At 53.7% G+C, this 27,770-nt stretch overlaps 1 protein-coding gene across 1 annotated transcript in view; it reads left to right on the top strand.

Moving 5' to 3' along the window:
- Window positions 1-27,770, top strand: part of KMT2C (lysine methyltransferase 2C) — a 206,699-nt gene that overhangs the window by 88,977 nt on the left and 89,952 nt on the right. Inside the window, 3 exon segments of the mRNA XM_045837738.1 lie at window positions 12,998-13,160; window positions 21,111-21,282; window positions 23,070-23,184. Of these exon segments, the coding sequence (XP_045693694.1) occupies window positions 12,998-13,160; window positions 21,111-21,282; window positions 23,070-23,184 (450 nt within the window).

Genomic DNA, 27,770 nt, shown 5'->3' with positions numbered 1-27,770 from the left:
CTGACCGGTGTGAGCGCGGTGTGCCTTTCTCCATCCCTTTCCTCGAACCCGTCTGTGTCTTCACACTCGGTGTGCACTTCCTGCGGAAACCGGCTCTGCTCTTTAAATTCCAGCCGGCAGGCCCTGCTCTCTGATTGGAGCGTTCGGGCCGTGCGCGTTCGGTGTGACCGAGTCGTCCTGCGGCGTTTCCTCTTCCCTGTGCATCCGTTTCGTGCCGTGGTTTCCCTCACCTGCGGTCTTCTGGGCCGAGTCCCTTCTTACGTTTCCGACCGGTCTCCTGCGGTGGACCTTTACCCGTGACCCTTTGTTCCGTTGTTCTACCGGCTCCCTCAGGCTCTCCAGCGCTCGCCTCTCCCGGATCACCGCCTGCCTTCGGGGCACTCTGGACAGTCTTGTGCGTAACGAGAGTGTCCTCCGTCTCCTTCCTCCTTGCCCCTCCTGCGCCACGGGCTGTCGTCACTCTTACCAGTTTGATTTCTGCATGTGTTGTCAACGCCATATGATTGTCATTTTTCATCAAACAGATACCTCAGTGAGATTTAAGTAACAATCCGGACGTCACCTGGTGCCACTTTCTCTCTGCCTGGAGGGTAATGGGGGTCTGCAGTGATGCATTTTTCAGCGTTCCTATTTCTGAAACACCTTCATTTCACCCTCGCTTTGAAAGCAGTTTTTGCTGGGTACAGGGTTCCGGTCGGCATTTCCCCCGGGGCTGAAAGCTGTCGTGCCGCAGTCTCCTCGCGTTATTTCCAACGAATGACCCGGCGCCATTCTTACCGTCGTTCCTGTGTGCGTGGCATGCCTTTCTTCCCTTGTCCTTGCTCCCGCGTGCTTTTCCATCGACTGTACTCCCTGCGCTGTGCCTCACACACGGTGACTGCCACACGCCTCAGCCCTCCACCCTGTCACCTGCCTGCCCTCTGTTTCTGTGGGTTTGCTTCTGCGGACATGTCTCTTTATCTGGGCAGTTTTCACATTGGGTCGCTGATGCAGGGCAGTTGGGTGGTTGTGCCCTCCTGTCCTCTCTCTGTTTCTTGTGCCTGTGGTTTGGTGAGCTTCCTGGGGTCTGGGAGGGTTTAGTTCTCATGGGTAGAAAGTTTTCGACAGTCATTTCTTCAAATATTTTTTCTGTTCCTTCTCTCTTTCCTTTCTTATGGGGACTCCAGTTACCTAAATATTAGGCCATTTGAAGTTGTCTTGCTTCTCACTGATGCTCCCCCACCACCCCTATTTTTTAAGATTCTTTTTTTTTTCTTCTTCGTGCTTAATTTTAGGTAATTTCTGTTTTCTGTCTTCAGGTTCACAATCTTTTTTTCTGCAGTTTGTAATCTGATGTTCATCATATTTGATGTAATTTTCATTTTAGATGTTTTTATCTTAGAAAGTTTGACTTGAGTCTTTTTATATCTTTTATGTCACTACTTAACTTTTGAATATCTCAAGTACATTTGTAAATAACTGTTTCAACATCTTTCTCTGCTAATTTTAACACGTACATCAGTTGCAGGCCAGTTTTGATCATTTTCCGCTAGGATTGTGGTTTCCTGCCTGTTGGTGTGACCGGCCACCCGGACTCGGTGTTGGTTATGCTTCACACTGGGCAGTCAGGAGTCGGGGGACAGTCGCCGGTGGTTCCGGACGCCGGGCTGCCAGGCCGCACTGCCCCCATGTCGTGCGTCCTCGCCGTGTCGCTCTTGTCCTCCATCCGGCTCCTCTTGTGCTCGAAGGTGGTGGCAGGAGCCCCGCACGTCACACCCTCTGGGTGCCATTCAGAGACGGAAAGAGAGGAACTTTGTCTTCACTGTGATTGTAATTGAGAAAATCCTTTCCTCTGTTTCCTGCACTGGAGCAGATTTCTCCTAACGTCTCATTACGGAGAGTTGCCTCCTGCATTCTTGCTTTAAACCAGGAGCCAGTAAGAGTGTTGGGACAACCACCACTTGATGAGGCTGTGGTTCTCCTCCGGGCCAGAGGTAATGCTGAGGAGGACCACGGTTTCTGCACAAAGTTGAGAGCCCGAGGAAGGAGGAAGATGGAATGGATGTGAAGCAACAGTGTCTGTTCTTGGGAGCATATTTTGACGGAACCTGGAAATGTTTTAAAAGTTGGAAAGTTTTAATATTATGCTTGCAGCATGGGTCAGTAGGTTATAACATAGGACGTCTAGACGAAGAGTCATCTCGAACAAAGTTTTTAAAAAGATTTTATTTATTTTAGAGAGAGGGAGGGAGAAGGAGATGGAGAGAAACGTCAGTCGGGTGCCTCTCGTGCGCCCCCTGCTGGGGCCCGAACCTGGCACCCAGGCGAGTACCTTGACTGGGAAAAGTGAGACAGGGCCCTGCTGAGCCCCACCCATCAAGGCTTACGCAGAGGTGGGGGGAGGGTGGGTTCTGGGAATGGCAGGGGGAGAGTGGCCGGAGAAGGAGTCGGGTGGGGACAGCGGGGAGGGAAGGGAGGAGGCCCTCGGCCCTGTGTGCCGCGGAGGGGGGGGTGTTTCTCGGCGCCCCCGAGACGAGAGCCGCACGAACAGACCTGAGCGCTCCCGGCTCTTCCCAGTGAAACGGGAAGAGGTCGACTTGCAGGCAGGAGTGTCCAGGACCGCTGCTGTGGCCGCAGGTCCACGCGTGTGAGTTTGGAATTCAGGCCACGTGTGACACGTGCAGCTCGGATGCCGTGGGTGCCGTGAGGAGCGCTGGCTCCCTGGTGGCCTCCGAGGCCACGTAGGCGTCTCCATGGTTTCGGGCCGGAGCAGGGCGGCCGTGCTGAGCCCCAAGCCCCCCGAATGTCGGGGCTGGGCTCACCCAGCCGTCCAAGCACGGCGGCCGCACGTCCGCCGGCGGGTGGAGAGTCCAAAGTGGGGAAGGGCGATGGAGTGGGACCTTCAGTGCTGGTCAGGGCAGAGGTCCGGTGAAGAGGGGGACGCGACGCGAGTCGGAGGGCAGGCTGTGCACCGGGCGGCGAGGTGCCCGGGAGCTGGGCGGGTGTGGGCAGCGGCTTCAGGCGTGTCTCTGTGTCCCGAGCGTTTCTAAACAGACACGACTGCATTTAACGGGGTCAGGAGTCTCGGCTAGTTACTCTGTGCCTGACATCGTTGACTGATGTCAGGTGACGTCCCCCACACGCCGTCCGGTACCCGTGTCCGCGCAGGGTGGTGCTGCGCGGGAAGGGGTGCCGCCCGCCTCTCTGCGCTGAGTGCGAGGCTGCGGGGGAAGGGCACCGGGGAGCGACAACGGGCCCTCCGGTCAGAGCGCCGGACCCTGCGGGGCCCCTGGGTGCGCCGGCACCTGGAAACGGGCGTCCGGGTCGTCTCGCCCCGGCACGTGTGCTCCTTCCGTTCTTGCTGAGGGGTCACGTCGGGTGGGAGCTGAAGGGCACCGGACCTCTGTCAGAGAAAGTTCGGGTTTGCTGGGCCTAGTTAGTGAAATACGGTCGAATCTGTAAGGCTCGTTCCGTGAAGTTGCCTTGACCCTCAGCAAAAATCGTAATTTATTTCTTTTTTAATTTTTATTGATTGGTTGATTTGAGAGGGAGTGGGGGAGACATTGATTTATCGTTCCACTCATTGATGCACTCATGGGTTGATTCTTGCATGTGCCCCGACCGGGGATTGAACCTGCAGCCTTGGCGTGGTGGGATGATGCTCTGACCCACTGAGCCGCCCGGCCAAGGCTCCTCACACTCCTCCTTTGTAGTTTTAACTGAGTCTGACGCACAGACATGAGCTCCCTCCCGTCTGTGGTGGGGCACGTGGGACCTGCTGTTGTGAAGGACCCCTGTGCTGCGTGGCCCCGGCGCGGAGGCCGTCGTGAGCTTCCGTGGGCCTGCAGCGCGGCTGGACGGCCACGCGGGGCGGACATGGCAGAAGTTCCCGGCCCTCAGGGAAAATTCATCCTGTGTCCTCCTGTCAAGGGGTCTTTCACCGTACGTGCCCTTTAGAAAGGTTAGAATTTTGAATCATGAAAATGTGTCTCAGAAGCAAAACTCTTTTGGTAGTTGCCGGTGGGACTCTAACACACATTTCAAAAGCTCACTTCTGTACTTTTGCCCTGACATTTAGGTGTTTCCCATTCTGAGTTTTATGTTGTGTGATGCAGGAATCCAGTTTCATCTCCTCACAAACGGAGAGCCAGTGCTACTCCAGCACATACTGGAGTGTCTTTTCTTTCCTGCACTCGTTTGACATGCAGCCTCCGTCCCCCAGCACGTGTTTAACGGACGCGCGTGCGGGCTGTTTCTGAGCTCTCTGTTGCAGTTCCTTCGCCCACTCGCCCCCGTGGCACTGCCACGCTGCCGTGGCCGCTGCGGCTCGGGGTCTTGCCGTGTGCCGTGTGCTGGGGGGATGCTGCCTCCGCCTCTGACGCCACCGGAGGAACTGCTAGATCCGCTCTGCCCCAGGAACAGCCGGAACAGCCGGAGAAAGGGCTTTTTCTTAGACAGCTGCCCGAGCGGGCGGACCGGGAGGGCCGAGGGCCAGAGCGGAGGGTTGTGCCGAGAGGCGAGAGGCCGGCCTGACTGGAACTTCCCTCTCCCCTGGAGACATCTGTGCAGTTGGTAAGAGACCAGGCGAGGGGCTGGGAAGCCAGGACGAGTTCCTAGTCTGCCGAGCCAGGGAGACGGAACGGGGACTCAGGGGCCTCGTGCACTAGAGGCTTGTTTGGGGTCTCTAAAGGTGACCCGAGAGGTCAGCAGTGTGTGGCTTGTGGCCAAGTCCAGTTCACAACCGGTCTTGCTGTGGCCCACAAGCCGCAGTGGTTTTTATGTTTTTATATGGTTGAACAACTTCAAAGACATTCTTCATAATATATGGAAGTCATTGAAATTCAAATTTCAGTGTCCATAAAGGAAGTTTTATTGGCACAAAGCCACACCCACTCATTTGCACATCATCTGTGGCTCCCACTGCAGGGCAGGGACGGGGCCCAGTGGTGCGCAGAGACTGCTGGTGCTTCGCGTCCTCGCGGGCTTGGAACGGGTCAGTGACACAGCTCGGACTCGTGCTTGAGTGCCACGTGTCCCGGCAGCTAGCTGTGCCTTTCATTCCCGTGACACACGCCTGGCACGTCCCAACGAGAACCGTGGACCTCTGGGCAGCCCTGCTGCTGTTGCCACATTAGATGGCGAGGCGTTCAGTCTGTTGCGCCGGCGCACGCGGTAGCTGTGCGGAGTACGGCGTGCGTCAGCACGACCAGATCGAGCATTCGCCACACTCTTCCAGTCCCGGGAAATGAACGGCCTGAAAACATGGTGAACTAAAACGCAGTATCTCATCACAGCAGAGGTTCTTTACAAGGGCTGCCGCAAATCACGTTTTCCGGGGGGCTCATCCGTTAGCCAGGCAAGGAGAACCGCTGCTGGTCCATGGTGACTTAATTAAATCGCATGTGAATAGCCGTCGAAGAAATGCTTGCTCAGTAAAGAAACTTCTTAACGATTAGCCTTTCAGAAGGAATAGTTGTCAAATCCTGAGAACAGGCTGGGCGGAGTGGCCCTGTGGCTGGGCATTGTCCTGTAAATCAGGAGGCTGCGGGTCGTTTCCTGTGTCCCCAGTCAGGGGATGTTTGTTTCTCACATCGTTATTCCTCTCCCTCTCTTCTCCCTTCCCTTCCCCTTTCTCTAAAATCAGTACACAAGTCCTTGGGTGAGGATTCAAAAAAAGTCCAAGAATTAAAAAGAAAGTCAAAGCCCTGGCTGGCGTAGCTCAGTGGATTGAGCGCAGTCTGTGAACCAAAGTGTCGCAGGTTCGATTCCCAGCCAGGGTACATGCCTGGGTTGGAGGCCATGACCCCCCGCAATTGCACATTGATGTTTCTCTCTCTCTTTCTCCCTCCCTTCCCTCTCTAAAAAATAAGTAAATAAAATCTTAAAAAAAAAAAAAAGAAAGTCGAGGACATTGTCGGCCATGTCAACAGCCATTTAAAAAACAGGACACACGATTTCTAGCTGGTTTTCTAGGCCCTAGACGAGCCAGTAGACGGTATTGTGCCGCTCAGTTGCCGTTTACTCCAGGAGTTGGTGCTGAGTTCGACGTGGCTGAAGAGTCAGTCTTTATGAAACAGTCTGCGTGAAACAACTCCAGAGGAGACATTTTCAAAGGAGTTGGGAAAGCCCCAGTTCAGCACAGCCTGGAACAGGATCTGCCTCGATGCGTTACAGTTCGGCAGTTAAACATCGGTGCCGAGCCGGAGAGGGGAGTGGTGGTTTCCTTCTAACCCAGTTCTTTGAGTATTTTGAATCATGACAAGATGTTCTGTGTCATGGATTGAAATGGTGATGCTGGTTTTCCCCCCCCTTTGTTTTATCAATGACTCAAGTACATTTTCCTGAATGGCTGTTTCTCCGTTTTCTTCAGACAATACCCTGAGGCTTTGAACAAGATCTCACACACACACATTTTGGATACACATAATTTTCATCGGCTCAGTCGTCGTGTCCTGGTGAAGCAGGTTTCTGGGCTCCTTTCCGTGTCATTCTGGAAGCCCCGCCCCCTCTGGAGTCGTCGTTGTGTGTCCCTTTGTGCACACGTTTGCGGCGATCGCCGTGGGTGCTGCATCACACACGTGTGGTTCCCACAGCCTGTGCGTGTGTGGCCGGCGTCTTCGTTTTACCAGGCCTCGTGACGGCGGGAACGCTCGCCTCCCTCCGTGTTCTCTCTTTGTAGGCATCTCACATGTCTCCTGCGTGTACACCGGGCTCCGCGTCAGACAGTGTGAAACATGTTGCTTCTGTGGCTAAACACAGCCTAGAAAATCCAAGAGGAAAAGCGACGTCTGTTGCAATTTCTCACAGCTTTCCTCACTCCTGTGTTCCCTCTTTATGGCGTTTCCAGAATCTTTCTCTCGTTTTCCTTTTTGGTTTAAGAACTTTCCTGACCATTCTTCTTGCGTAGTTTTCCCCCATCCGAGTGTTTTTGATTGCCCATGTATCCCTAAAGGATACATCTTGTTGGATGGAGAATTCTGTGCTGACAGTTCATTCTTCTGCGTTTGGAAAAGGCCGTGTGTCACTCTCCTCCGCCCTCCTCCATGGTTTGGGGTGAGAAATGGACTCCCGACTGATTTTTTCCCCTCGTGAGGAAGGCGGTGTTTCTCTTCTCTCAAGATTTTGCATTTAGTGTTTAGTTTTTAGACGTTTGGTTATGTGTCTTAGCACGGATCGGGGGGTAAGGTGCGTATTCCATCTTTGGGTTCACTCAGTTATTTGAATCTGTAGGTTTTCCAGATTTGGAGAATTCTCACCATGTTTCTTCAGATACCTTTCCAGCCTCACCCTCTCCCCTGCACTCCACACGATGGCGTGCTGCTCCGTTCGCCGTGGCCCCGCCCCCTTGATCCCGCCGGTCCCTCCCTCACCTGTTCAGGTGCGGCGGCTTCTCTTCCCTTGTGAAGTCCCCTCACTAAGCGCCTCACTTATGTTTTTAGCATGTTTTTGAGTTCTGAACTTTCCATTTGTTTCTATTATGCCTTTGCCAAGACTGTTTTCTTTGCTGAGACACTTTCTTTATTTGCTCCCAGCGTGCTTATACTTTCTTGTTGAAGCAGCTTCGTGCCTTGTATGTACTGTATGCTCCCATCGAGGTTTCCCTGGTTCCTGCTGTGGGAGGAGTTATTTTTTTTCTGTTGAACCCTTTACATTTTGAGCGTTATGTTAGGAAATTCTGCTTATTTAAAATGCCCCCATTAAGTGTCTCTTATCTGAAACTGTGCTTTTGGGGGACAGAAAAGAGGGGTGGCCCCATGTCCCTCCCCGGTGTGTGTGGGAGTCCGGTTCCCTACTCAGCCTCCACTGGCGGGTTGTGGGGCGCGGGGGCTCGGCGGCTGCCGTGCAGAGTGGGCATCGCACCTCTGCTGTCCCACAGCACAGGAGGTTCCTGCCGACCCCCTGGCCCCACGTGACCCCTGGGCAGTGGTTTGGGGCCCCTTTCTCCAGCGGGCACTCCCTGCCACCAACCCGGGGGGTGGGGGCCATGTCCCCTCACTGTCCTTGGCGGGTGCTCCGTTCCAGGCTCCCCACCTCTTCTGCACTGACGTGGGGGGAGCAGGTCCCCGTCCCGTCCAGCGGGTGTGCACGGCCGGGCTGCCCGCTCACCCCCCCGTCGGGCACTCGAGCTTCTCCCTTCAGCCTTTGCTGCGGGGCGTGGGGCCTGGGCTGCGGAGCACAGGCGCAGGGCGGCCCCTCCACTCGCTGGGGCGGGGGTCCGAGCTCGGGAGGACAGCGTTCCTTCCCGCTTTCCTGCTGCAGAGTCGTGCGCCGGCGGGTTTCCATGCGCTCGGCATGTGGCCGATGTTCTCGCGTGGCTTCCTGCCTCCCGTCGCTCCCGACGAGCGGCTGGTGTTGGCGGTGGTGTTGGTCCTGTGTGTGCAGGGTGTCGGCGTTTTCTGGGTGCTCTCGGGTTCTCTCTTGCCCTCCGGGTTTCGGCAGCCTGGCTCGGAGGGGCCTGAGGTGTGGTTTTTTTCGTCCTCTCTCCGCGTGGGGTGTGCTGAGCTTTGTGAAAATGGAAGTTCGCTTTGTTCCCACCCGATCTGTGGAAAGTTGGACCCCTGTGTTCCGTCTCTTTCTGTCCCGTTGCTCCTCGTCCTCTGCAGCTGTGGTTCCATGCGCATTGCTGCGTTTAATGTCGTCCCCTCGGCTGCTGGGGTTCTGCTCATTTCTTTTTCAATAATTTCACTTGTAGTTTTTTAGAGTGCATAAATGATTCACTTGTTTTCAAGATCCTTCACCATTGCTTTTATATGTTCACATTTTTATATATTTATGTATTTAAATTTTATTTATTGATTTTTTAGAGAGGGAGAGGAAGGGACAGAGGGAGAAACATCAGTTTGTTGTTGCACCTATTCATGCTCTCATGGTTGATTCTTGTACGTGCCCTGACTGGGGATCGAACCTGCAGCCCTGGTGTTTGGGAAGCGGCTCTAACCAGCTGAGTTTCTAACCAGCCGAATGATTTGGCCTGGCCTGACCATTTGTTCATAATTATAATATCCAGTATCTTGTTAAGATCACTCACTAAAATTTTCATGGAAGTTACTATAATTTCTACTTGTAGAATTTTCATTGGGTTTTGTGATTTTCAGGTCTGTTCTGTTACTCTGCCTCTGGTCATTTTGTATTACTTTTTTTTTTTCTTTGTTGTGGGTCCCATTTTTTGCCCCGCCCCCCGCCCCAGCACACATACTCACACATCCTAGCACATTTCATTGCATACTAAACATTTAGGGGATGAGGTTATGGCCACAGGATACCACTGTCTTGTGTTGTGTTCACTGTCAAGTTTTTTCCCGGGAGGCTCTCTCAGTGTCTGGACTTGCACTCAAACTGCAGCGACCCTGTTGTCCGCGCCGCCAGAAATCATAGTTTCTCTGTGACTGTCCACGTTCGGGTGCAGGAGAGGTCGGAGAGTTTATTCACATCGGGGTCGGGGGTGCTCTTTGAGGCTCACTCCTTTCAGGGTTTCCCCTTCGTCTCATCCTTCCTACCATTGTTGACCTTGACCTTGTTGTTTGAGGTCTAGTACCACTTGGCCCTAGAAATGTCCTCGGCTGAAAACCTGTTTAACTCCAGTCTTAGCCGGGCGCACTCCTTTCCTTCGAGGGTCAGATGTCTTTTCATGCCAGCCTGCTTTCGGTTGTTCACACCGGTGACTTCCAGCAGTGAGGCTGTGCGTCTTACTCAGATTTTACAGATTGCGCCTTCGAGGGCATCATTCTGATACTGGCCTCTCTGCCTTTATCCAGTTAATCCATACTTTTTTCCTGTGTGCGTCATTCTTTTATTAAGGTATACTTGACGTAATTCCGCCCTTCTAAGGTTATGGTTGAACATGTTTCGAGAAGTGTGCACAGTTACGTAACACCGCAGTTGAGAGAGGCAGGATTTCCTTCACCCCAGACGGTCTCTCCCAACCCGCGGAGGCCAGCCCTCTCCCACCGCAGCTCCTGCAGTCGCCGGCCGGCCCCTCTGCTGCAGCCCTGCGTGTTCTGCGCAGACACACGGAATCGAGCGGCAGGTACCGGCAGAAGGGTTACTCTCCAGCCGACAGTTTGTTCTGGGCCCTCGTTTGTGAAGCCGCTGCGCACATGGATGCGACAGGGGTGTCGGCACGTTTCTCGTGTCGGTATTTAGGACGGGAACTGTTTATTTGTACGAGAGTGTCCGTTTACCTTCGGGAACCTGTCTCATGGGTCTCCAAAAGTTCCCATGTCCTTCTCCGTGGAGGTTCTTCCTCTGCTCCCCACGGCGGCTGGTCCCAGCCTTTGTCCCCACCGTTGTTTCTAAGTGTCAGTGGTTCCGTTTCAGTGACGTTTCCCTGTGGGCGCGTTTGGCGCTCTCTGGCGGCTGAGATGGACCGTGTCGTGGACCTGCCTGCCACTGTGCGTCCGCAGTGAGGTGTCTGTTCAAACTTTTGCCCAACCCTCCTTTTCCAGCTGCTTCGGCTTCTTACTAGTGAGTTGCGAGAGCTCTTTACACATTCTCCGTCAGGCTCTTTTATTAGAGACGCATTTCACAACTGTTTGTGCCCAGTCTGTTCTTAGACTAGTGCCAAGAGACGCTATAACACTTCCTCTTCCTCGCCTGGATTTTTAATGATTAAAAAAAAAGTGGGAAAAGCCCTGTTTCAGACTATTAAATATTGATTCAAACAAACTGTTTAGTTATACTATTTAAGAGTTGTTTACCTTACCTCCTTCCTTTCTCCAAATGTCAATTAGCTTTGTAATTGTTACCTGCTGTATGATTTGCTTGGTTTCCAATACATGGTTCCTGAGAGCACTGACGTTAGAGAAGTTTCCTGTGGAAACGTGTTCTTTGATATTTTCTGCAGCGTTACCAATACTTTCTATTTGGTTCAGAAAGACACATTCCAGCCTCTATATAAAGTGTACGTCTTCTCCCAGTGCCAAACGTCTTCCAGTGACTCTGTAGCCGTGGCAGATGGGCCGGGGGCGTTCGCGAGAATGCCGTTTGTGTTTGATTTCCTTCCTTTATTCCCTGACACCGTTCTGTGTTATTGGGAATTAGCGTGTTGAGTACATTCCAGGACTTGTAGTAGTTTAGCTAATGTCACGTAACATTTTCCATTGCAAATGCGATTTAGAGAACACGCTGATGTTTCTAAAAAGATTCAGACACTGGGAAAAGGATCAATTTAAATTATTTTGTTTCCTTATTATGCGCTTAAGTAAAAGCCTTTATATTTTATTTGCCAGAATCGTTTTTTTAGTGCAAAAGGCTCTGTGCAACTTGGCATATGTTGTAAAAGTAACAGAGATTCTAGATTTTAACAGTTTGGCATAAATTATTGTATATTAATAGTTACCACGAACACTTTTCAGTGATTGATTGGACTTAAAAATGCACTTTCCTGCCTCAACATTTTCTTGGCCTTTTCATCGTGACTGAGGAATCCACAGACCACCCAGGTCTTGTTGATGTTGCCAACTCTGGGTTCTGTTAATGCCTCTGAGATACCTGGGTAGTTTTGAAGCTAAACACATACCCGGTTTGGAAGAAGTTGGTCATTCCACTTTATCAGTGAATGCAATAACCCCCTTGAGCACAAAAAAAGTACTGAAATGGGTATTAGTGTGTGGATTTGTGGACTTCATGTGTGATTCTAGTGCCACAAACAGAGCTAGTGTGTACAAGTCACGTTAGGGGCTGCAGTGGTCTGCTGACCACGCTCAAGGCATGTAGAGACACACCACGAGACGTGAGCTTTCTTGTGCTGGTGCAGGGCAGGGCCCGAGCCCGTGAGCAGGCGCTGCTGGCAGGAGCCGGCCTCCGTGGGTTCGCACGCGCTGTGCTGGAATGCAGGGCCCGTGCACCAGTGTGGGGGGACGCCCACTGTGCTGGTAGCACCCCCTCTGTTGGCAAGGCTCCGTTTGACTGCCGGTCCTTCCATGGGGCTTTCGGGGCTCCAGCGTGCTGTTTGTGCGCATCCCCCACAGGTCCCTCTCAGAGTCCCTAGAGGATGCATGGACATAGGCGCGCGCCGCCGCCCGCCCCCCGTGTCAGGGACAGGCAGCAGTCCCAGTGCTGCAGAAACAAAGACAGGGCAGCCTGCGGTCTCTGCCCCAGACCTCGGAGCAGGACGAGACAAGATCAGTCGCCGTGCAGGTGGCGTTAACGCTGATGCAGAAGTTCCTGTGACACGGACGGCCAGGCCCCCTCTGCACAGGCCACCCCGCCAGGGCTCCCCAAGGAAAGTGGCCTCCAGAGCAGGCGTGGAGGCCTGGTCCCGGGCACTCCCAATCGGCCACCCTGAGGAAGAGACTCGCAGGGACACAGAGCTCTGTGGGCGGTCTGGACCCACTCCTGCACACCCAGTGCCCTGGCCTGGCCCTGGGGGTCCGGGCAGGGGCAGTGTGGCTTATTTCTTCGCTTTTGCTGCTTGGGAGAGAGTTAGAAGCAGATTGAAATGGGTGGGGGGAGGGGAGGGGAGACACTCATGACCTAATTTTCTTCACATTCCCAGCATTTTACTAAGAACCTGAAAACTAATTACAGTGAAATGTGTAGGTCTGGCAGCTTTAACGATGTGGTTGTCCTTCGCTAACTTATTCTGTGATTGGCTCGTTTACCGCATACTGATTTCTACGCGGGGTGGTAGTAGAAACTACAGAAACTACACATTCATTTTTATTTGTTTATTGATGGTATTTAAACACTGTTAAAATAACCCTAAACTAGAAACCCACCTTTTTAACCATAGCACTGATATTTTTTAAAATTTAATTATATGTTTTGATGAAGTCAGTAGAAAAATGTGAAATGCTAACTTTGTAAACTTAAATGGAAGGGTGAGTCTGTCTTACAGCATGCACCAAATTGAGTATCTGAGGTTTTATTATTTTCAGCGGGTCCTTTATTTGGTGTCTTGCTGATTCAGATAGTTTTCCTAATGACGTATAAAGGCTTTTAATACCTTCCTGGCCCATCCTTGAGTGCTCCTTTGCCAGGTTCTGTACAGACGCGTCTTTCCCTCTCGCCCCCGCAGCGATGTGCATTTTGTAAGCACCTTGGAGCCACTATCAGATGCTGTGAAGAGAGATGCGCCCAGAGGTACCATTACCCCTGCGCCGTGGGGGCCGGCACCTTCCAGGACGCCGGCCGCTTCCTCCTCCTCTGCCCCGAGCACATCGAGCAAGCTCCCGAGAGAGGTGAGTCCCCGCAGACGCGCCCCGGCCCGTCGTCCGAGCGCCCACTTAACGTGGCCAGTGTCCTGAGTCCCCTAACGCTAGTCTGCTTGTAGCGAAGGGTCAGTATTATTGTATAACATGTAGTGTCTATACACTGAGGGACCTTTGCCAGAGGTCCTCGGGGGGATCTTACCAGCAGTGTCATTGAAGTTAAATCCAGAAAGTCATTTCCTCAGAAACGCAAATGTAGTTTATGAGTTTTTCCTCATTTAGAAAAGTTTTCAACCCTCATGGAAAGAGAGCAGCCCTCAGCAGACGTTGTTTTAGTTTGTACTAGACAGCAGGTCGCTGGGAAGGTTAAACAGGGTCCAGTGCCGGTCAGTTCCCACCCCCAGCCCGCCCGGTGGGGCGTCCGGAGACGACCAGCTCGGGGCCGCGGCTCCCAGCCCCCGCGCCGCAGCACGCACGCGCGTGGGACACGCGGTGCCCGGCCGCGGTCGGGCCTGCCCTCTCTTCCCTCCGACTGCCGGGCAGGGACGCGGCGGCCGCCGCCGGCACCGGCCATCCGGGGCGAAGGAGGCAAACCACACTTGTTCGTGTAGCAGCCCGACGGCAAATGCATTTTCTGGCGCGCCACAGCCTCTCAGTGACGGGCTCGTGTGCCGGGGGACGCACGCACGCACGCACGCACACGGTTTAAAACTGCCGGCCCCGGGGGTCACGTCGGGGGGTGCGCATCGCCGGCAGGAGCACCGGAGGCTCTCTCGACTCCCTGCAGCGGTGCTGGCCCGGCCGCCCCGACGGGCCTCGTCGGCCCCGGCGAGCCGAGACCGCCCTCTCGCTGGTCCTGTCTCCCCTCCCGGCGGCGGCATTGTGCGGCAGGGGAACGCGCGGGCCTGCCCGGATTCCAGGTTCCAGGGAAGAGTGCCCCGCTCGCTCTCTGCACCACTAGACGGAGCTCTTCCCCTTCTCTCACTATGGATTCTCCCTAGTAAGCCGAGTCTCCAGGCTCCTCGTGAGACCCCTCTGATGCTTCACTCGCTCTTGCTCGCCTGGCTGTTAGCTTTCCCCGGCCCCCCAGCGAGTCCGGAAAGGCTGACCCTGCCGTCTTCGCCTCTGTGAAACATAAGGGCAGCCCCTCAGGCCTAGCCTGAGTTGGACTTCGCGAGGACAGTTAGGTTCCATCATCATTACTTACTACTTTTGTTTGGTACCACAATTTTACCTTCCATTAAGGTTATTTTGTGTCTGCATGCATGATCACATCGCCCCTAGTAACCACACAGATGTGAATTAGAGGTAAGGCTAACTGAAATGTCAAATTGTACTTAGGCTAATAAGGGGTTCAAAGTTTTACATTGTTTTAGATTGTACACCATTGAACCTGGGGGGGGAGAACACTCACCACAGCCACTTTATTTTAAAGATTGTACTTGTTTACTTACTTAAAGGTGTGATTTATTTTTAGAGAGAGGGGAAGGGAGGGAGAAGGAGGGAGAGGTACATCAGTATGTGGTTGCCTGTAGTGCGCCCCCTACTGGGGACTTGGCCCACAACCCAAGCATATGCCCCGACTGGGAATCCAACCGGTGACCCTTGGGTTCACAGGCCGGCGCTCAAGCCACTGAGCCACACCAGCCAGGGCCATGCACAGCCACTCTTACAGGGGTCGTTATGTTAAGACCCCGTGTGGTGAATCATTTCCCGAGCGCACAGACCGTAGCATCAGTCGTTAGAGGTTGTGCCCTGGGTGGTGGGTGGCACCCTGCTGTGGGGCAAGCAGTCGTGTGCGTGTTTGGGAGTCTGAGTTCTACTCAGCCGTTGGTGCTTTGTCGAGCATCGGAGCTGAGGAAACAAGCAACGTGTAAACTTTCCTGTGGCCACGTTTCTCATGTTAGACACTTGGTTGCGCAGTGGCAGCACTGCCCCAGGCTGCAGCCTTGTTCTGTCAGTGTGGGCCTCACTCACATGTTAGAGACCGCAGATCGGTCCGTAAAGCAAGGAAGCGTAAGAACGGAGGCCACGTGACTTGCTCCCGTTCACCATGCACAAAGTGAGGGGGCATGCAGGCATCACGGAGCCTTGCCCCCAGGGAGACGTGTGGAGTCGCGTGAAGAGACGGGAGCGGCAGGACCCAATACAACTAAAGACAAGCAAGGAACTCCGGCCGTGGGCACGTAGGGATAGGCCGAGCACGGAGGCCCTGGCGAGGGAGACACCCACACACATACGTGCTCCTCCCCCAAGCCGCAGGTTTGCCCAGAGCGTTCCAGCAGTCGGCGCCGAGCGGCGCCGGGTCCGCAGTCGCGCACAGGAGCGCGCTGGGCACCGGAACAGCGGGCACGCCACACCGTGCACGGCAGGAAGAGCTGTCCCCGTGGAGCTGCCTCCCAGCGCAGAACACAAACCCTGCAGGGCGGTTTCCCGTAACCGCCCCAGCAGCGGCAGCCAGGGGCATCAAACCAGAGCCCAACTGCGTGAATTCTGTTTCTTCGTGCTCTTGAACAGCGCAGTGTAAACGCAGCTCTCCGACCGTCTGTCTTAGCATCCAAGGACGTGGAGAGCACCGTAGGCAGACTGCATTGCAGTACTACACAGGACTGTGCAGTGGTCTTCCCGAAGCCTTTCCAGCTGCCCTACTGTGTGTCACAGCACAACGTGCATAACTTTCTGTGCCTTTAACGAGTGTCGGTTAAGAGACACTAATCGATGAATGTCGTGTAGCGTTGTACCTCATGTATATTAGCTGCTTTACAGAGAGGTGGTTATTTAGCTCTTAGCCGAGGCTCAAGCTGTATGTGTACATGAACGTGATACTCGATGCTTCTGCCTAGGTGTGGGGCAGCACGTTAGAGGGGTAGTTAGCTGAGTCAGCACTAAGACGTCTTTTTGTGCAAGGTGACAGACCTCCGCAGAGAGAACTCGCAGCGAAGAGAGCGTCCGTGAGCCAGGCCAGGACTCCGAGCCGCACGCTGTGCTGGGGTGCCCTGTGTCCCAGGCCAGCGCTGGCCACGCTGCCAGCGCCTCTCTCACGGTGCTGCGAGGTGCACGTGCCCAGGAAGCTCGTCTGGGCGGCTGACACGGAGGCCCTTCGGGAGGCGTGGTCAGACTCGCCTGCGGAGGAGCCGTTCGCCTCTCAGGGGAAGCTGCCCTGCTGAGCGGCGGCCGTGCAGGGCCAGAGCCCAGAGCACCCCGGGCAGGTGGAGCGACACCGCCCGGGCCTGAGGGAGGGGCTCGTCCTTGTGCCCGTGCCCGCGTCCTCGGCGTGGGCGGCAGGGACACCCAGGGGAGCCCAGACGCACACCCGGGGCAGGCTGTGTGCGGCGGCTGTCCGGGGGTCGAAGCATGGCAGTGTTCTCTGTCCTCCCTCCCCGACCCCCCGTGTCATCACTGTCACCCCTCAGCTCTCGCTCTCTGTCCACAGTCAGCCTGCAGCGCCACGCGCGGTGTCCTGGTTTTCTCGTACCTCCGGACACCCAGTCCTGCTGCTTCCCTGTTGTCCTCGGCTCTGCCGGTCCCCTCGCCTCCCGTTCTCACCTGCCCGCCTGCGCGGTGGGCCCACCTCTCCGGACAGCAGCCCCGGTTTGCATGTTCCTCCTGGAGCTCCCACGTGCCAGGCCCGTCACCCCGCTCAGGGCGCTGCCGTCGTGGTGGCGTGGACAGCAGGGGTGGCGTGGCGCGGCGCGGCGCTGCAGGAGCCCTTCCCAGACGGGTGCCGTCAGGCAGCGCCCTGGCGTTCCTGCTGTTTCGTGGTGCCCGCGCACTCGTTCTGGGTGCTTCCAGACTTCGCCCCGCAGCGGTCCCCCCTCCCAGCCTGGCCGAGTGTGAGGGAGGGTCCGGGATGGCTCCCTCCGACTCAAGGTCGCTGTCTTTGTCTCCTCCTGCGCCCGTCTCCTGGCACAGCTGCCCCTCAGGGAGGGGCCGCGTCCAGTCCCCAGCGTTTCCTCCTGCTTCTCCCGCTCTCCTCTCGCCCCCACCCCGCCCCCCGCATCACACGGCCTCCCCAGGCTCCGAGAGAGCCACCAGCCTGTGGGCACCGCCTGCTCGGTGAACACGCACGCGGTCTCCCCGGTGGGCCCCTCCCGAGAGCCCCGCTGCCCTGCGTCCTGCGGCCGCCCGCTCAGGTTCGCTGCAGCTGCGGCCTTCCGCCCCGCTCCAGCGGCTTCAGGGAAAACCCCGCGCAGTCGTTGGATCCCTGACTGCTTCAAGCCCCACGTCTCTCGTGTGGTTTCCAGACACGCACATCTGTCTGTGGACGTGTCCTTCCCGGAGATGCTGCCTGGTGCGCTCCTCTCCGCACGCGCCTTCTTCCTGGGGGAGGGGGGCAGCCGTGGGGCCAGCCCCGCTGCCTCGTGTCGTCCCGTCCTCACTGTCACTGTTCTCACCCCTCGTGTGGTCAGCGTCTTCAGACCCAGTGTGCCACTGGGTGTTTTCCTCTGCTTAGCGTGTTGCCAGCGACCCACACTCCCGGGACAGCGTGACGATGTGGCCGGAAGGCGTTGCTGGGAGGTTTCCCAGAATGAAGGCGGGGTCTGCGCCACCGTTATCTGGGTGCAGAGGGGCTGTGCCCTGGAGGCCAGATGCCCGGGGGCAGCAGATGGGCTTCCCCTCCTCACGGCCCTGGCTCCGGAACGTGCGGAGCGGCGCCGTGTCCACGGGTGACGGGCAAGGAGTGTGGAGATGCTCGACAAGTGTCCCGGAGAAGTCTGCGGAGTCTGGGCGTGATCTGCGTGTGCAGCACGTCTCGGTTTGACCGGCCGCGTTTCCGTTGCTCTGTAGCCACTTGTGGCCGCTGCCCCCGCGGCAGGTGGAAGTGCCCAGCGTAGCCAACGCCAGCAAGTCCCGCAGGAGCGTGTCAGACGGTGCCGCTGGCACATCCCAGCAGAGGGTGGACCCGGTGTCGGGTGTCCAGAGTCCGGCACCTGCCCCGGCTTCTCTGTGTTCTGCGAGGAGGCAGCCATCGGAGATTAGTTTTTAAACGTCCAAAGCTTGAATGAGTAAATATTGGCAAGAAGTCTCTCTATGATGCCATTTCTATCAAAAACAAACTAGTTTACGACATTTCCACTTTTAAACTAATACCTGTCAGTCAAAGAGCCATTCAGAAGTGATTTTAGAAGCAAGCCCTGTGTTTAAATGTGTGTGTGATGCGGCGTTGTTTGTGCCAGGCAGCGAGGGCGCAGAGCTGGAAAGGGCGAGGTCTCTACCCTTCGAGGAAGCACAGTGTTGGGTTATAATCAATTGTATGGGGGGGCCCCAAAAACCCAGAGTTTACTTATAAAAAGTGGTGTGTTTGCTCTTGCTGGTGTAGACTCAGTCCCCTTCGGAGTGCTCTGCATTTCCTCCAGTGCCCCCATCGAGGTGTTTCCCCGCTGCTCCAAGCAGGTTCTGAGCTTCCCGATTTTGATGCCTTTGAGTGCCTCTGCCGTTTTTCTGTTTCACCGTTTCCACATTGACAAAACATTTCCCTTTGAGGATTTTTTCATCTGGGCAAAAAAAAATTTCTTGGGGCGAGATTGGGTGAATAGGGAGGGTGGGGCTCCTGCTGTTTTTGGTGTAAAACTGCTGAACAGTCAGAGAAGTGTGGGCAGGTGCACTCATCAATCATTCTTCATACAATGGGCAAATGCATTGGAAGAGTCTTCAAAAAGAATTCACTGAAGCTGAACCCAGCCTCTCACAATAACGCCAGCTGGTGCACTGATCCAGATGAGTTCCTGGGGCAGGGGAAGCCTGTCCTACAAGAAGCTCGCCCTCTAAAAGACAGTTCTGGGTTTTGGGGGGTCCCTAGCTCCCGTGTATAACAGTTCCTTCTGAGCATTATGAAGAAGGGAGTAGTCAACAACCACCTCGGTGTTTCGGCGTGGTGATGTTTCCTGTCCGGGGACGGAGTTTGAGCGGAGTTTTGGAGCGGGCTAGGGGCACGACCCAGAGCCACGTGCCGAGCGGAGGGCGCAGGACGCAGGACGCGCGCTGGAGAGCCAGGGGTACAGCAGGCTGCTTGGCAGGGCCAGGGGACAGGGGGCGCTCCTGAGAGTCATCGTGGTTTTTGTTTGTTTGTTTTTTGCCTCACTAGAAAGGTTTTTTTTTTCCATTTTGGTGAAAAAGGAAGTATTGGTGGAGGTTTCATCTAAGCTTGACTGAACAGTGGGAGTCACAGTGTTGAGAAATCGGTCTGGGCGTGCGGGAGGTGCTTTGGGGAGGAGGTCGGGCCAGATGCAGGGGTGCCGCTCCGGAGGCACTGCAGCAACCCGGCAGGGAGCCCAGAAGGAGCTGTGGGGACAGGCGGGGCCCAGGAGAGTTCCCCCAGGAGTCGGTGTCTGCTGGGTGTGTCGGGCCAGGGAGGAGTTGAAGAGCCAGCAGTGGTACTGACGCTGGTTGAGAGAAAGGAGCTTCAGAGGGGTTGAGTGAGTGTCTTTGGGGCATCTGGCTGTTGAGGTCCAGGAAGACTTGAAAATAATGTGTGGGGTTTAGAAAGAAGCTGGTGCTGTGGACTGAGGTGCTGGGATCACAGAGAGGAGCCCCAGGGGTTAGAAAAGGGAGAACTGGATGCTGCTCTCAGACACCAGCATTTAGAGGGAGGGAGACACAAAGCCTGCCCTGGGGGACCGGATGAAGGCACGGGGAACTGAGGGAGAGGGCAGGGGAGTGGCCAGCCTGGAAGCGGGGGAAGGGGAGTCTTGCTGGGGTCCTGGGGGGGATGTGAATGCTGCCCAGCGCAGGAGGGAGGGTCTCCAAAGGAGCCTCGTTCCTCTAGCTGCTGCTGCAAGAAGGGTGTGGGGCCACCAGGGGGCCACCTTGGGGCAAGGTCGTCCCAGGGCCCCTTTGTGAAGGGCCCTCCAGCTACAGGTGGGTTTTACCATTTAAAACTGGACTCTGAAATAAAGGCGAAAAGTCTGCACAGCAGAGACCTCTCTGGACCACACCAGCGGGTTGCTGACTCCAGCAGGAGGAGGGGGACTTGACTGGGAAGGAGGGAGGGAAGGGCTCGGAGCCGGGGAGGGCTGGCCAGACCTTCAAAACACCAGAGAGAAGGAAGTTCGCCTACGCAACCGAGAACAGCCCTTGCACAGTCAGCTAACCAAACTAGTGTGCCGAGACCCTGAGGAAGAGTCACATACAGCCATGATTATCCATCTTACCTAATTGGTGTGATTTTAAAAAACATTATTTTCCGAATTTTGTAATATGCATGAATTTAACTGTGTACTTGGCAAGGCAGTTTATTCTTACAGTTATTTTTTGTTATAGTGATAAAAAGACTGTTAAAATGTACCATTTCTTTTGATAACATTTAAGGGATAGATGATGTTTATAATATGTAAAATGTAATTAATGCTTTTTAATGACTGGCAATTAATAGAAGTGAGTATCAAAATAGTATATGAAGTTATTGGGTATGAATATGTAGCTTCCATCTGAAATGTTCTCCCTCACACAGTATTTTCTGGTATTAAAAACCTGTTTGACTTAAATGAAAATTAGTCTGTTTATGCTTGAAGCATCTTAATCTAATTGATATTAACGTTTCTTAATTTTGCCTCTTACCTCATTTTGTTAATTTCAAAACATGGAACATCCACATAAACTGTCTCTTCCTGCTGCGAGCATCTCAGTCAGTGTTTCCCTGTTTGCTTTTCAGCAGCGAGCGTCAAGCACCGACTAGGCGCCAGACTGGCACTGGTGCGAGGGCTGGGAGGTCACCTAAGAACCACTGTGGTCTCAGGTGCACACAGGCACAGGTGGTCGCAGGGCTAGATGGTTAAACCTAACGTGATTAAATTCAGATGAAATACATGACCTTGTTTTTATCGAGACCACCTCCTGATTGGGTAGCACTTCAGTGTGGATAACTTCAAGTGTCTGGAAGCTTTACCATGCAAGTTCCCTTCAAGTTATTTTTTAAACTGTGAAGTCAGAAAAATACTAAATTCTTATACAACCATCTCATTGTTTTACCGTTAATTATAGCAAAGGAAGATGCAAACTGTGCAGTGTGCGACAGCCCGGGAGACCTCTTAGATCAGTTCTTTTGTACTACTTGTGGGCAGCACTATCACGGACTGTGCCTGGACATAGCGGTTACTCCGTTAAAACGTGCAGGGTGGCAATGTCCCGAGTGCAAGGTGTGCCAGAACTGCAAGTAAGTTCTAATTTCAACTCACAGGTGTGTATCGAGTGCAAGAGAGACCCTGTTCCTAGGTGCGAAAGGTTTGTGTAACGTGCTGAAGGTGGTTCAGACTGCAGCTGTGTTCATCCCATTGGCTTCCTCGGGTCTCCACTGAAGGAGTAAATGCTAGCTGTGCGTTAACATTTACACGACCTTGAAACAAAAACTAATCTCAATAATTTGAATCCCTCTGCTTGCCTAGCTAATTTAAATTTGTCAACGATTTTTAAATGAATGGTATTAACAATTTGAAATAAGTATTAGAAAAATAAAGCAGCTCCGTTTGAGGGAGACTAGGAGGGGCGGATTTAGCAGGAAAGACAGAGCTGACGACAGAGAGTAGCCCTCAGGGCGAGCCCTTTCCCACCCCAGCCAGGAGGGACAGCGCACACTGAGGCCACTGTTTGACAAAAGCAGCCGCGTCTGTCTGAAAGGCAGTGGCGCCCTCCTCAGGTGCCAGTCACTCTGCAGCTGAAGCGCACCCATGGCACTTACACAGGTGGGGCGGGGGTCTCCTCCTGAGTGTCCTGCTCCGTCCTTCGGTCACTTCCCCAGGCTTTCCTGTGTGTGTGTTTCCTCTCATGCTACTAATCAGCACGGTAACTGGGGGACCTCACCTGCATCTGCAGCGGCCTCCAGGTTATTTGCAAGCAGAGGACTGTTACGACCAGGAGGAATTACGCCCACCACCTCCATAATCAGTCCGTTTTATTCACAACTGAACTTGCTAACAATCAGCATCAGTGTCTCAGAATTCTATGAAACAAGTAGCACCGTGTGCTGTTACGTTCTGGTAAGAGCTGAAGAAAACACCAGTCAGCACCGATCCGGCGCCTTGTGTCTGTGCCGAGGTTCCTGGGGGGGAGGAAGGGAACTGGAAAGAATGCTTTTCCTGCACTATCTTCCCATGTAGCTAAAGAGATAAAATACACGGTTTTATACCTAGAGTTTTTGTTAAGCCAAAGAGGAAAAGTGGAGGCCAACTAACCCATCTTCCTTTTTACTTCTGTTCACCCCCAGGTTCGCTCAGCGTGGCCTCTCTCGCCTCTTGCTCTTGCATCGCCCCGTTGTCCCCCCCTCCTCTCGAACTAAGCCCTTAGTCTCCGAGAGTGGGTCGTGATTAGCCAGGAGTCAAGGCAGAGATTGCTTTAAAGTGCAGCTCTTAATAATTATAAGATGATTATTCTTATATCTATTTAGCACATAAATATTCCCAGCTCTTCGGCCAGAATTATATTTAATTCACACCGTACTCTTTGATAATCACTCGCACTTTATACCTGAAACGAAGAGAACTCATGTCTGAGTTCCTCGGGAGTCCCACGGCTAGAAAGCCTGCAGTCTGCACGCAAAGACAGGCTGGTGCCAGGTGCGGGCCTCCTTTTATCATGACGGTCTTCTCAGCCCACCGTGCCCAGATCGGCTCCTTCCCGAGAGAGGGTGGCGTGAGACTTACCCCAGAAGGATCAGAGTCAGTCATTCTTGCCGTAACCTCTCCTTCTTCGCAGGAACCCCCAAATGACTGAAGCAGGTTCGCCCTAGGTGAGCATTCAGTGAGCAGAGTCCTTGAGGGTGGGCACTGTCTCCACTCGGCGGCCACATCCCGCGTGGGTGGCCTCTGTCGCGATCTGCAGGAGGACAAAACAGACACTGAGGTGTTACGAGCTGGGCAGGTCCCCGGACTGAGTCTTTAGATGATTACTTATGGTACAAACATCAGTTTAAAGATCAGGCATCATTAATGCTATCTTATTTTTTAGACAATCGGGAGAAGATAGCAAGATGCTAGTGTGTGATACGTGTGACAAAGGGTATCACACCTTTTGTCTTCAACCAGTTATGAAATCAGTACCAACCAATGGCTGGAAGTGCAAAGTAAGTTGTTTATTTCTTTTAGAAAAATATCAGCGTCTGTGTGTTTTCATTTTTATTTTTATGTAGAGCAGACCAACCAGATACCTGTGCAAATCTATACGTTGCCATCAACTTTAAAATGAGCGGCTTTATTGACGCGTACCTGATAAACAATAAACTGTACATATTTAAAGTCTGTAACCTGGTCTGACGCGTGTATACCCTCACGAAGCCCCCACCACCTGGGGGATGATGAACATGCACTCACCCCCCCCCAAGTCCCCGGTGCCCCTGCGGGCCTCTCCAGCGGCCCCCTGCTCGCCGCCCCGTGTCTTCCCGGCAGCCAGTGCTGTCACCATAGACCAGTTTGCGTCTTCCAGAATTTTGTGTAAGTGACATGATACAGTACGTATGTAGTCTGTTTTTCTTTTTTTTTGTTTTGGCTTTTAAACTGAATTATTTTGAGATTTTTTCACCCATATTGGTGCCGAGCAGTGGAGAAACCACAGTTTGTTTGTTGGATCCCTTGTTGGTGAATACTTGGGTTGTTCGCAATTTTAGGCTGTTATAAAAATGCTGCTGAATCTGTTAACGAACATGTATGGTGTTTCATGGCTTAGCAGTTGCTTTCGAGCGAATTCCCATTAGTCTTCACAGAAGTCTCCGAAACAGGTAGTATCCCCACATGAGGGTGCTGCAACAGAGATAAATGTTTAAAATCCTTTAAGTTAAAATCCAAAGATAAAATACATTCCATGCAGAGAGAGAAGCTGCTAGGCGGTTTCAGGGTATTTTTATAAGCACGTATTGGTATGTATGTCTGTAGCATCTGTGTGAAGTCTTTGGAATCATATACGAGTACATACACAGCATGCCTCCCCCATGGTAGTTGTAGCGGTGATTGACTTAGACACTATTTAGGTGTTGTTTAAAGTTTCTCTTACGGTTTGAGAGTTAGGCAAGGTCTGTAGACATTTTTCCATTTCTTTTTCATTGCTCGAGATACTGCTATGCTTGATATTCTATAGTGCACATCATCATTGATTGCACACACCACACTCAGCCTCACCATTTCTGGTCACCGCCATCAGTCTGTCCACAGTTAGTTTGAACTCTTTCTGGGTGTTCTCTGAGCCAGTGGCTTGCCCTTCGTCCATCTGCTTTGTGGCATCTTTGTGGCCCTGAGGTGTCCCATGCTAATCGCTTGAGCTTTTAGGAGGTTCTGTCTCCTTACCGCCCACCCCTGTAGCTTAGCTGACAGCTCTGCCTATGGTGTGAGCTAGCTGTAATACCAGGTCAGCGGATTTTAAAACTATTTGTGGAAGCACAAAATATTTATATTCTTATAGTAGAAGGTAAGGATCATTCATTTACCTTTTTAATTCTCAACTGACTGAATAAAATGTTTTCCTGTTCAGGAGATATTTACAAAAACCACGTATATTTACTGTGGCTTTTCTCTGACTGTTCTTTCGGCTGAATCATAAAAGTAGTTCATGTGCTTCCTTTGAAATCTATATAGGTTCCCTAATAAGTTCTAGATTAAGACCCCTTGAGGGCCTAGTGGTCCAGTAAATTGTCGAAGTTGAGGGACTGAAACTCGGGCCCCCTGCCCTGTACCGCTCTGGGCCAAGCACCCATTCCTTCCCTTACCGCCCAGGGCTGTCGGCCCCTGCCGGCCGAGCAGCATGGCTGTGCTCTCCAGGAACACGCAGACGTGTTTCTGGACGTCCCTTCGCCCGGCCCGGCCCGGGAGGGAGGTCGTCAGAGCCTGGGGACTCGAGCAGCTCAGTCGTGCGCGCTCCGCCCGCGCGGAGGGGTTTTAAATGACAGTTTTGTAGAAGAGACATGCAGCTGTGCACACGCTGCTCCCATCTACAGCAAGCACTCTGACGTTAAAAGTAAAACTAGATGGAATTTATACAGTAAATCGTTACTTTAATCTAAAAACAGGTATGCCTGGAAACCCAATGACCAGGTGGGGATCGAGGAGAAAGGCCTTTTCCCAGGTCCGGCTCGGTGTGTTCGCTTTCTCTGGGCGCGAGCGGCGCTGAGACGGGCAATGCCTCGGCCGAGGGACTTGCGTGCCAGCAGCACCCGCGGCGCGGCGGCCCTGCTTCCGCCTTCGGAGCGAGCGAGTTGGGCCTCCGGCGCCGGCTGCAGTGGGGTGCCCCGGGCGGCTCCGTGGAGCCTGTGGCACCACTGAAATCTGTAGCTGCACCTGGGGTACCGAGCCAATCACTGCTAAAACTCGGGGCAGCGGCTCCCCCGCGAGTTACTGCGCGCCGCGCGCGGCGTGACTGCGCCCGGGCGAGGTGATAGGAGGGCGAGCGGCCGGCGTGCCCCTGCGCCCCCCCCCCCCCACCGGGTCCGGCAGCCCCGGACGAACGTGGCGACCACCGACGCTGAAGGCAGGCACCGCAGTCGGTACCCTGCAGGCCAGGTAAACTCTGCGTTAACTACTTCAGGTTGGCGTTTTCCCGGAACACTCGCAGTTCTAGAAGACAGCGCCCACCCGAGTGCACGGAAAGAAACGTGCTCCCGGGACCTTTGCCCTGGCCCTGCACTTGGCCGCCCGGTCGAACTGGTGTCGGTTTCTCCCCCGCCAGTGGGGCGGCGGAGGTGACCCCGGGTCCGAGGCTCCCCCGGGGTGCTGGGCTCACTGGCAGAGAGGCGGCGCCCGCCCAGAGCTCATCCTGGAGCTGGGGAAGGCGTGGGGGCCCGTGCGCGGGCTAGGGGTGGGGGTGGGGGCGACCCCGGCCGAGAGGTCAGCGTCCTGGGCTGGGGCGGGAGGAGGCGCAGGGAGAGCCGAACACCTGCGCCCCGCCCGTGCGCCCGGCGAGGGTCGGCGCCTGGACCTGGCGGCGCCTGGGCCCGCCTGTCGGGCGGCGGCCCGCAAGCCCCGCGGCCGGAGGGTGGAGACTGGAGGGGAGGGGTCTCCTGCGGGTAACTGCCCTCAGGTGTGGCTTCCCTGGAGGAGCGGGAGGCGTGCTGAGGGTCGGAGCGGCGGCCGCCCGCCGGCGTTCCGGTCCCTGGGCGCCGGCGAGCCTGGCTGGCGAGGCAGGCTGGCTGGCTCCGGTCCGGATAATCCGGCCACGGAAAACCGGCGGTCGGACGAGCGCGCGCGTTGGGGCTGGGCCGCCGCCTCGTGCGCCTGCTGGCCGGCTCACTTTGGGGAACAGGAAGTTGAATCGTAACTTGTTTTCCTCGCTTCTCTAAGGTAAAGGATACTTTTAAGACTATAAATTTACCTTTGATTATAGTTTTGGCTGTCCCCAAATGTGTTACTTTTTATTTTATCCGTATTTATGTACATTTGACCTAATATCTTTGTTATTTTAGGTTGTGCTTAAGCATGTTAATTCCTGCTTTAACTTTTTTAACTTAATTTGCGTTAATTACAGTTAATAAGGTAGTTTAGCCAGTGTGTTTTTCTTTTTTTGCAACTGTTTTGATTCTTGAAATAGTGACTTTTTAAGGTGTAGTATTTATGTTTTTAGTTTCATTTTGTTCAAGTCCTTATTTTTTGACCAGCAGATTGAACAGCCTGTAAGTAGGTAGGTAAAATTGACTGTATTTTTCATACTGATTTCTCCTTGTATTTCACTTTCTTTTTTTGGCACTATTATTTTGTGGCTGTTGCTGAGCAAGTAGATCAGGTCAGTGTTGATACATATATTGTGCTTTTTATCAACGTAAAACTGCCTTTATATTTTGCTTTGCTTGACAATATGGCCACAGGGGTTCAGTTTACCAGGTGAATGATCATTTCACGCCTGCTTTTGTGAATTTTGGATCCTTCCGTTGTAACTTTAAATGTATCTTTTGAAAGGTTGAACTGTTTGAGGTTGATGGTTGCGACTGAAATGCTTGGCTGTATTAAAAGAAACTAGTTTTCTTGTTTTCCTGTTTTTCCGTTCCTTTTTTCCCTTCCGTGATTTGCAATTCAGAATCTTATCATATGAATGTTAAGGTGTAATTGTTGAAAGGATCATTTCTTCTCTCACTTCCCACTGAGAATGTAGAAATGAGAAACCTACCTTTCTCCTCTCCTTGCCTTGGTTAAATTAACCCAGACTACAAACCTTGCCATTTTTTCTCAGCCCCCCCCCAAAAGTATGTGTTTCCTCTGTGAGTTCTAGTTTCATTTCACCCCCAATCTTTGTGCCCTGTCTGTTTTCCTCTACAAACGGATACTGTTGCCTTCTGACTGCCACCAGGACGTGTTGTGGCGTAGTTTTGGTGTTGCACCTTTTTCTTTTCTCGACTCTGCCAACAGCTGGACCCATGGCATGGTCTAGAGAAGGGTTGGTCAACTTCGCCTTTAAACCAACTCACACAGCACGCTGTTTACATCATCCCTCACGTTGTTCGGTAACAGCTAAGGTGATGCTGTTTCCTGCTCTGATTCACTCGCCTTCTCTGCCCTGGTTTGCATTGTCTTGGAAAATGCCTCCAGAACTCCAGGCTCGCTTCCCAAGGTGGTGCCCCGACTCCCCCTGATCCTGCTCGCTGTCCCATTCTGCTGCTCTCATTCCCGCCACGGAGTCCCTCGATCCTGCCGAGAGTCGGGTGGGTCAGTTGTGTGTGCGTGCGGGTCTTAACTC

Source organism: Phyllostomus hastatus, unplaced genomic scaffold (genome assembly GCF_019186645.2).
Source record: "Phyllostomus hastatus isolate PE091 unplaced genomic scaffold, TTU_PhHast_1.1 phas_contig_244, whole genome shotgun sequence".
NCBI lineage: Eukaryota > Metazoa > Chordata > Mammalia > Chiroptera > Phyllostomidae > Phyllostomus > Phyllostomus hastatus.
This window is presented reverse-complemented; position numbering and strand designations above follow the sequence as displayed.